This window comes from Citrus clementina, unplaced genomic scaffold (genome assembly GCF_000493195.1).
Source record: "Citrus clementina cultivar Clemenules unplaced genomic scaffold, Citrus_clementina_v1.0 scaffold_5, whole genome shotgun sequence".
Lineage (NCBI taxonomy): Eukaryota > Viridiplantae > Streptophyta > Magnoliopsida > Sapindales > Rutaceae > Citrus > Citrus x clementina.
Window position 1 is genome coordinate 2842323 of NW_006262201.1, and position 10533 is coordinate 2852855.

At 34.8% G+C, this 10533-nt stretch overlaps 1 protein-coding gene across 1 annotated transcript; it reads right to left on the reverse strand.

Moving 5' to 3' along the window:
* On the reverse strand, positions 1 to 4608 carry LOC112098494 (putative disease resistance RPP13-like protein 1). Its single transcript, XM_024184978.1, has one exon. It carries the CDS (start codon positions 4418 to 4420, stop codon positions 23 to 25), a length of 4398 nt encoding a protein of 1465 aa, XP_024040746.1. The 5' UTR covers positions 4421 to 4608; the 3' UTR covers positions 1 to 22.
* Between the last annotated feature and the right edge of the window lie 5925 nt (positions 4609 to 10533).

The following is a 10533-nucleotide window of genomic DNA, read 5'->3' on the forward strand; positions in this document are numbered from 1 at the left end:
ATTTAAAAAAAGAAAGTCCTAATTATAAACAATTCAAATCTATAGCAACATAAGGTATATGGGTTAACAAGTCCCAATATTCTCCTCCATCCTTTCTGCACTTCTCTGCTATCAACGGACATTCCTCGATCTCTAATTGCAAAAGGGAGGAAGGCAGGCCCTTCTCCGGAAAGTATTTGAGCTTGTGACAATTATAGAGTTCCAATGAAGTGAGGTTTTGAAGATCAACAATTGAAGAAGATAGGCGTTCCAGATTTGGAAAATCTTCAATCCTCAGTGATGTTAGAGAGGCAGGAAGAGGAAGCGCGGTCCCTAATCTTTTGTCCTCTAGTGGAAATGACACCATGTCGTCATCGCATCCGCTGATTTTAAGATGTCGCAGAGAGGAGAATCTGTGAAATCCCCGGCCCCGCTCAATCATTGACTTCCAAATCTCCATATTACCCCAAATACGAAGTGACTGAAGGTTGGTGGGAAGGTCATCTTCTTCAAGGCTTGGAAGCTCACCTCCTATTGTTAATCCTTGAAGAGAGGTCAGATTGTGCAATCCCTTGGGTAAGGCCTCTAGTCTCTTACAATCGTATATCTTCAGCCTCTTGAGTTTTGCACAAGGCAATCCCCCACAACTCCTAATACTAATCTCTCGAAGCTGGCGGAGATTACGTAAACCACTCGGTAAAATTTTCAGATTTCCACAATTAGCAATCCCGATTTCTTCAAGAGATGAGTTGTTGTCCAACCTTTCTGCTATTGACTCCAGCTTTGAACATTTATAAACATAAAGGGACTTAAGAGACGGAGGTAGATTGCCAACTTCAAGGGACTCAAGCATGGCAGGTAACTCGTTTTTTGAATATATACATGTCAAAGATGGACAACGGCTAATTTCTAACTTCTCAATAAGAGATGAGTTGTACCTTCCGCTGCTGCTGCTACTCTGGATGACCTCTTCCACTGTCAAAGTCCTTATATTATCGCAACGCCAGATCGTCAACTTCTTAAGGCTCGATGGTAGCTGGACAGCAGCAATATATGTCAACGAACGGCAACCCTCAATATACAAGATCTCGAGAGACGAATTGGTGTCGCACATCCATGCCTCTGGTAACGATTTCAGTGCATCACATTCTCTAATCTGAATTTTCTTCAACTTGGAAGGCAGAGCAACCTCAGGAAAGGAAACAAGGGAACTGCAGCCGTAGAATTCTATCTCTCTCAAGGAACTGAGGCTGAACGATGATTGTGGCAGCTTCACAAGGCCTTCGCAATAAGTCAATCTTAGATATTCAAGTCTGCATGACAACTCGCACAGCTGCTGTTGTTGGTCTTTCTCTTCCTCCGCCACCAAGGATTGAAGTTTGGGACAGCTTGTAATCGTCAGTCTTTTGAGAGAGCAAATGTCTTGCAGTAATTCGTTATGACTCTTCCATATATATGTTTCATTTTTAATATTTTTTATCCACAATTCTTCCAGTTTTGGTATTCGCGGCCTCAATGGCCCTGCGAGAAACACTTGATTTGATGTATCTCTACAAACCACTGAATTCTGTGACCCGAGATGATCAGTTGCACTTCTCCACACAACCTTTTTACATCCACCAATATGCAAGTTGCAAACAGCTGGAAGACTCGTAACTGAAACTGACAATTCTTCACATCCTTCAATTACAAGCATCTCCAATGCAGGAAGGTGTTCTGGAAATGTTCCTTGCAGCTTAGAACAACTTACAATATGAAGCTCTCTCAATTTAGGAAACCCTTTAACTCCCTGACCAGAGCTAAGAGGAATCCAATCTTCCCATTCTTGCATGTCTTCAAAATAAAGAGTTTCCAAGCATGGAAAAGGAATCGGAGAATCATTCCCATAGAACTCTGAACCCAAACTCTTTACTCTACTCATTCCACGCACTGCAAGATGCTTTAGAGAAGGTAGTTGCCCGACTGACGGCAGGGTAGTACACACGTCACAATCTTTAAATTTTAAGGTCGCTAAATTTGAGAATGAGGAATCTCCCAACCAAGTTGGAAATTCTTTACCTCCATAGCCACCGATATAAAATTGTTCCAGATTTTCATGAGGTTTTAGCATGTCGAGCACATCCTTTTCAGTTTCTGCCTCCCTTGAAGACAAACCATTGGTACTCCGTGTCCATCGAAACTTTAACACTTTAAGATTCTTCTTTCCATCCAATTGAGCCTCCTTCGCATCACCAATGTCTTTTACGTTCTCCAATTTTGAAATGTTAAGCGTCCCACGAAGATGCGTCAACAATTTTAGCTCTCGTATCCCGGAACTACTGTCTTTTCCCACAACAAAATTACACAGCGTCTGAAGGCAAGTCAACTTAACAATTCCTAGTGGCATCTCCTCCAATGAATCTGTCTTTGAATTATTGAGATGATGCAATTTGATGAGATTTCCCATGTCTGCACACAACTTCTTCAGTCGCCGACAGCCCTCCAACAGAAGGGTGTGCAAATTGTAAAGCGTGTTGACTGATTCAGGCAGAGTTCTAATCTCAGTTTCAGATAGGTTGAGGTACCTTAAATACCTCAAATCACCAATTGAATCCGGTAGCTCAGAGATTTGATATCCATGCAGTGAGAAGACCCTCAACCGTTGGAGTTTGAACAACTTAGGAAGAATGCTACGAGCCAAGTATCCACGCGAACTATTTATCAACATTACTGGTAAAAAGGTTCGCAAATGTTGGATATCGTACAAATCCTCAAACCTTTTACCTCCATCAAAATATTCAGGAATGTATGACAGATGACGAAGATTTTTGGAAAAACTTTGTTGCTTGTTAACCTCTGAGGTATACTCCATTGTGAAGTATATTTCCCCCGCAGCCCATTGAGCAAGGTCGCTGATAAGATCGTGCATCACAAATCGTGATGCATCGTTGCTTGATTGCTGGAAAAAAGATCTTGAGTGCAGCTCCTTAAAGATCTTACGACTGAAATCGTCACAAGAATTCCCACTCCCTTTGTGATCCAAGAAATCCGAAGCACACCATAATAAAATTATCTCCTCCTCTTCAAATTCATAATCCTTTGGAAACAATGAGCAGTATGCAAAGCATTGCCTCAAAGTTGGAGGAAGATAATAATAGCTCACTGCAAGGGCTGGTATAATGCCACATCTCTCTTCTGGTAATTCCCATATCTTGCTACTGAGCACATCTTCCCACTCACTTCTGTCATGATTCCCACGTAAAAGTCCTCCAAGTGTTTGTGCTGCCAAGGGCAAGCCATCGCATTTGGTCACTATCTTCTTGCCGATTTCCTCCAGTGACTTATGTGAACTGATATCTCTTGTCCCCAATGAATGTTCAACGAATACAGCTAGACAATCATTATCTGACAACTTCTTTAGTTGATAAGTCGGAACAGTACCCATAATTTTAGCAACCTCTTGATTGCGAGTAGTGACAATAATTTTACTTCCTGGTGCGCCAACTTCAAATGGACGTCTGAGTTGATCCCAATCATCGTAATTCCGGTTCCACACGTCATCTAAAACAAGCAAAAATTTCTTTCCAGATAGTTGCTTATTCAGTTTCCCTTGAAGTGAATTCAAGTTGAGATTATCTACGTTCTGGTCAGTAACAATGGATGTTAAGATTGTTTTTGTTAGCCTGATAACGTCGAAATCATCAGAGACACAAGTCCATGCCTTGAGATCAAAATGATCCAGCACTTGCTTATCATTGTAGACAAGTTGAGCAAGAGTGGTTTTGCCCAGCCCGCCCATACCTACAATAGGTATAACAGAGAATCCACCATCGTTGCTTAAATCATCCCTCAACAGCAGTTCAATAACATCCTTCTTTTCGATTTCCCTGCCATATACTTTGGCTTCCTTCACCAAAGAGGTTGTCTCTCGCCTTTTCCTGTCTTTTGTGGTCCTCCCACCCGAACTTACATTCAAACCCAGCGAGTCCTTCTGTGTTACAATATCTTGAAATCTGCCATTGATCTCTTTGATTTTGGACATCATGGCGTAATCGAACTGAATCGATTGTGGAGTAAAAGTGGTGCAGCAAGTAGGAATGAGCTTCCGAAACTTACTTGTTCTTGTACGACTGCTACTGGGTTGATCGTGAGCCGCAGCTGGATCTCCATTTCCAAGCAGCAACTTCCTCCGGAAAGCCTCAGTTTGAAACTCATCCAGCAAGTCTTCAACATCAAAAGCCAAGTTCTGAAGCTCGCCAAGCCAGAACTTTACAGACTGATCAGTCTTCTTCTCCTCAGCATCAGCAAGCACCGCCTTGATTATCACCAACATATTCTTCCACTTCTTTAGGTCGGCTTGGATTTGCTCTTGGCTTGCAAACAGCCGAATCCCCTCTGAAGCTAACTTATTGACCAGCAAATCAACGGACGCCGTTAGGATTGCCTCTCCGATGAATGACATATTTTTTTTCTTTTTCTTTTTCTTTTTTTTTTGGTTTTGCAAAGAAAGAAAGGAGCAGAATTATGGGTTATGGAAAGCAGAATGAGAAAATGGAACAGGTGAGAAAATGGATAATTAAGCAGAATGAGTTTGTGATTGTGAAGGGTCTGGCCCAGCAAGCTTAGTAGAAATCACGCGTTGATACTTTATTGACCAATGACTAATAATTTGGCAATTCACTCATCACCACCACTTGGTAAGCAAAATGAAAATGCTTAGTAATTAAGTGTCAAGGGTCAAGCAAAATACGACGTAAAATGTGTCAAGGGTCTCCCCACTTGTTGTTCCTTGCAGCTTAGAAAAGAAGAACAGAGCCCACCACCCATTAATATTTAGCAATTCACCAATCATCACCACTTGTTACGAAACCATCTCATAAACCAAGTTCAATCAAAACTCCTAAAACGTTTCTTTTTAGAAATATTTTACTTTATTCATCTAATATGTTATCTAACAAATAGACACAATTGAAATCACTCTAAAGTGAAGATGAAAGGGGAAAAAAATAACCTTCCAACCACCAGTAATTTAGCAAGCTTCACTTTATTCCACCAAAGTGTAAATAAAGCCAGCCCCCACCACCATCAATAATTTTGCAAGCTTCACAGGCTTGTTGTCTTCTCCTTGACGAACTGGACATGAGTGGACCAAGAATCAATGACAGAATTTTAAAAATAATAATATGAGAAAAACCTAAACATTTTCGACTTAGAGTAGAACCGTAATTAATGCTAAAATCTACTCAGCTAACATTTTCAAAATATTGTTCTTTATGATTTTCAAAACCGTGATTAAGTTTTATCTCAAATGTTTGAAGAGAGTCTATCAGTTCTTCTACGCTAAGAATCTCAAAATTCTTACTTTTTCTTCAAACGTTGAATATTGAAAAAAAAAAGTTGAATATGAAAGAAAATAGAATGCATCCATCTTCGCTGTAGAAGTCTTCTACTTATAAAAGTAAGTTAGAATAAACGATTTTAATCTCTCTTTTTATTCCTGTAAGTGCACTACATTTTTTTTTTAATCTCAATGCGAAAATTTTAGATAAAACAAATTCGACTCATTTTTTAAAGGTATATATTTAGTAGGTTACTAACATAACTAACAAAACGTGATTATTACACTAAATAAAATAAAAGACAGTACTATCACCAATAATTTAGCAAGTTTCGCATGCACGTGTTTCTAGAAATACTATATGGAATCAAACAACGGTGATACAAAGAGAAAAGTGGAAATCCTCTGATTGTATTTTTTTTTTCTTTTTCAAAAGAAATGGTGGGGTTGGTTTGTTTGCAAAGTTATTAGCGTGGGTCTATTTGTTTTTGTTTTAACTTTATTAATCAATAAGCAAACATGTAATGATTTGTATATATCACTAGCATCACATTATTGGGAGGTATTGCGCTTAGTATTCATAATGTTTGTAAGATGAATTTGTAAGACTTATTAATTTTGATGAAAATGTATCGGTATTAAGATATTATTTAATTCATTAAGTTAACTTGAGGTATTAATATTCACTGATTGTGGTGCTGATTAATTTACTTAACTTGTCACTATTTACAATTAAGAATGAGGTTCAATCAATTTATTGGGAAAAAAAATAAAGATTTGATTTTAATTCTTAGGATTTGATTTCGCTCTCTTTCGCTTTTTTACGTTGCTAAAGAGGCAGTAAAAAGCTTGCTGAATGTCATCAAATGCTTGTATCTCATCTCACAAATTGACAATATTTGTTTGGTATTTCATCTCAACGGATGCAGTAAGAATTGCCTCTCCGATGACTGACATTTTTTTTTCTTTTTTCCGGCAAAGAACGAAACAGAATTTTGAGTTTCGAAAAGCAAAATGAGAAAATTGAGCAATTCACCAATCGGTCAAGCAAAATGTGCGTAACAAATCTTCCGCTTGTTGTTTAGTCCAGTAAAGTGAGAATAAAAACAGAGCCCACCACCCATTAATAATTGAGCAATTCACCAATCACCAGTCGCCACCACTCGTTACCATGAATATAATAAATTGCATCTTGATATTTGCAGCGTCCAGCAACATTGACCCAGTGTCCGGGTAAATGCTGAATAACGAGGAAAATGGAATGTATCCGCTACGAACCTTCGCTTTAAAGTCTTCAAACTCATAAACCAAGTTAAATCAAAACGTTTATCTCTCTCTCTCTTTTTGCCATATAATTACTTTATTTATTGAATTAATTTCCATGCTAAAAGGAAGACTTAAAACTGCACTACAATTTTTTATAATCACAATGGTAATTTCTACTATCATGTTATTTTAATGTCGTGCTAAAATAAATTATTATAAAGTTTTTTTTATGAACACTCTTTTCATTTATAAATTTATAAATTTTTAATATTTTTCTCACTCTTTTAGTCTTAATATTTGTATTTCTCTCTTCAAACTTTCTTTATTATTTAATTTTTAAAGAAAAATATAAAAAAAAAGTAAGAAAAATATTATACTTAAAAAATAGTGAATATTTTATGGGTCTAATACAAGCCAGTATTGTTTTTGACAATGAAAGAGCACGCGAAAAATCTCACTCATAGAAAACTTTGTGAAAGGCATTTGAATGTGTGGCCACATTTTCCGAACGAAACGATAAGGTTTTAGCCTTCTAATTGCAATTAGTTTGTCTTGTAACTAAATTATTGCCGACAAACACCATCATGCTGACAAACCGTGCATGCACGTCCTCTACTTGTGTAAAATTCCCATATTTCCCATTACTTCCCGTACTTTATGCATTATTGTTTTGTATGTCTTTTTGGTGTTTACGGTGTAGTTAGGGATGGTAGCGGGTAGGGTCTGGTACGGGTTTGACATCACCAAACCCGCATCTACAAAAAATTTTAATTACGTAATTCAAATTATAAATTTATAACTGTTGCCTAAAAAAAACCACATAAAATACTTAATTCTAGATTTTATCAATGTAAATGAGAAATGAAAATATCAACATTAAAACAAATACACAAAATATATCAATTTAACACGAATTCTCAAATTCAATTAGCAAATAAATAAGTCAATCACAGCTCGAAGTGCTTTCAATTTAAAAAAAAAAAAAAGAAAGAGAAAAAAACAAAGAACTACAAATCAAAGTAGCACCCAGACCTATTTCATAGGCTCATTCGACACTAAGATCTTAGAATTAAGATCTTCAATTCATTCATTACCACTAGCACCCATTCAAAGTGGTTTTTCTAAGCAAAATATAAAGTACAAAATTACAATAAGCATATGATACTCCATGCTTTAAGTTAAAGGTCCTTATATAATTTTATGAATAATGTTTTAGTGAAATTTTATGATTAAAGTTAAAAATACACAAATATTAAAATAAGAATGTTGGACACCTACGCAATTATTTGCCAAATTTTTTCTCTATAAAAATTCACTTGCAACTTGCAGCAGGTTTAAATTTATAATATCAAACTTGATTGTAGCTCGCAAAATTTTTAGATTTGCAATCATTTTACCACCCTAAGTGTAGTTAGTATTGTATATCGTGTGTTTCCAATTGGCTCTTATAAAAAGCCTAGAAGTTGTTTGAATAATGAGGGAGACAAATATTTCCCAAACATATTCTCTTTTTCAAATTTTTTTCTTTTCTCTATTATTGTAACTTCAAATCCTTAAAAATTACATATTACAGACATGAACACAATGTTTTGACATAGTGGCTTTTGGCTTGTCCAGAGAAATTTAGGATAGATTTTGATGTACTAAGGCTCTGTTTACTATTGAGATTTTGGAACTTTTGAGCCACACTTGAAATTTGTTTAATTCTAATAGAGTTGTAGCCTTCGATATGTGCTTGGTATTAATCAAGTGTTATGTTTACAGCAGTTAAAGGCATATTGAATCAAAGTCCACTTTTGATTGAGATTTTAAAGTAGGTTTTTAATTTGATAGCCACTCAAGTTCAAATATTGGAACCACAGTGCACCTTTCACTTGCTAGGCTTTAACCAAACAGACGACGTTATACAAACTTCTATCCAATAAGGCAATGCAAACAAAAGCAAGTGAATTAAAAATAAATAATTTCTCATTAATTTGCAACAAGTATTAATAAAGTGCATGAGAAAATATGTCTTTTCTTAAATGAAAATAAATGTGTTAATTAGTCAATTTAAATGGTACGATGTTTTGAAATGATAGAGCGATATGGAGTTTAAATCTTACTCTTGACGTAATATTTAATAACGAATTTGAAGAACAATTAAAAATTAAAAGAAAAGAAAAAAATGCTTTCTTTTTTAACAATGGTAATTTGTTCAGATGATGAAAATTCTTAGAGTGGTATAATAAGTATTTTTGAGTGTTGCCATCGCCAATAATATTTAATTTCCTTTATATAGTTATATCTCAAGTAACATTTAAACAAAAGCAAGTTGGAAATTAAAAAAAAAAATGAACCATTGAGAGAATGAAAAACAAACAAAAAAAAAGTTAAAAAATTGTATCTCAATAAATTTACTTGAGAGCTACTATACTGATATGTGAAGAGAAAACACAAAGAATAATGATGTATCTCAATTAATAGGACAATTTTTGTATTTTTCGTTTATTCAAGAATCACGAAACTTCATTTAAACTTGTTATTTCATTGATAATATATTAACATTGAACAATGTAGGGGACATTCCTTTCCAATTATGCCCATATATTAACTAAAGGCCACCAAAAAGTTCAGGGATACTATAGTAATTTAAGTCAACAATTACTATGCTTGAAATCAGCCAATCAAACTCACTTTAGAATAAATTGAGAAATCAAAATCACATTCTCCAATTCTACGATTTCAATTCATCTTCTTTCTTCAACTGAAGAATTGGTTGTATCTCGTTTAGATAAATATAAAATATAAATGACAAGGAGACTAGAAAAGTAAAATCAAAAGAAGAGCAAGAGTTTTGTTGAAAATGACTCTTTTTCATCATTGTGCCGGAGTGAATGTATCTACATATAAACTAAAGAAGCACGTTTGTTTGTATTAGCTTTTTTATTGTATTTTTAATAATAAGTCATTTTTCAATGAACTTATATCAATTTTTATGAAAATAATAGGTGTTAGTTAGTTGATTCAAATGGCAAAACCTCTTGGGATAGAGCTTGTAATTTATTGGCTCATGAATTGTCTAAATTGACACTAACGAAGCCAAATTACTGTGATTGGTTAAAAAAGCTCCTGCTCAGCTTCAACTTTATTATTCTATGATGTTTGTTAATAAATAACAATTTTATTGAAAAAAAAAAGACCCCTTGAACTTATACAAAAGATTTGGGATCTGAATCTCACTCGAATTTAGCTTGAGGTTGGCATTGTTAGCATAATATTTGAAGAATTGAAGATAGATTTTTTTAAATTAAAAATCAAAAGATATATATATATATATATTGGTTCACACTAGTTAGTTTTAACTCATAGTGAGATTTAAACAAAAGTGGAATAATAAATCTTAACATCCTGACTCATGGATAACATCTAGATAAGATAGTAAAATCTATTATGTCCAAAATAAAAGGTATGCAGTTTGAATTTCGCTCACATAGGTAGTAAGAGAATCAAATTATTGTTAGATTAAATTAATTAAAAAAATTATCTGATATCCAAAACAGCGTATCAACAAAATTGAAATAAAAGAAAATTGAAGAGAAAAACCATTGAGAGAACGAAAAATTAACACAAGATAAATTGGATAACTAATTGTATCAGTGTGCGCTAACTTCACTTATTAAAACTTGGTTATTTCATTTTCATTGATAATCATTTTGACAACGATTTTTCTTTCCAGCTATGCCCATGAACTAATAAGAGAACTGCCGAAAGGGTTCGGGGATAATATGGTAATTTAAATTAACATTTCCTGTGCTTCAAATCACACTTCACAACAACAGAGAAATCAAACTCACGGTTTCTCTCATTTTTAATTTATTATATAAAGATAAATATATAAAATTAAATGGCGAGAAGACCGGACGAGGAATACGATTACTTGTTCAAAGTGGTATTAATCTAAAAACAATAATATTAAATAAAACACCTGG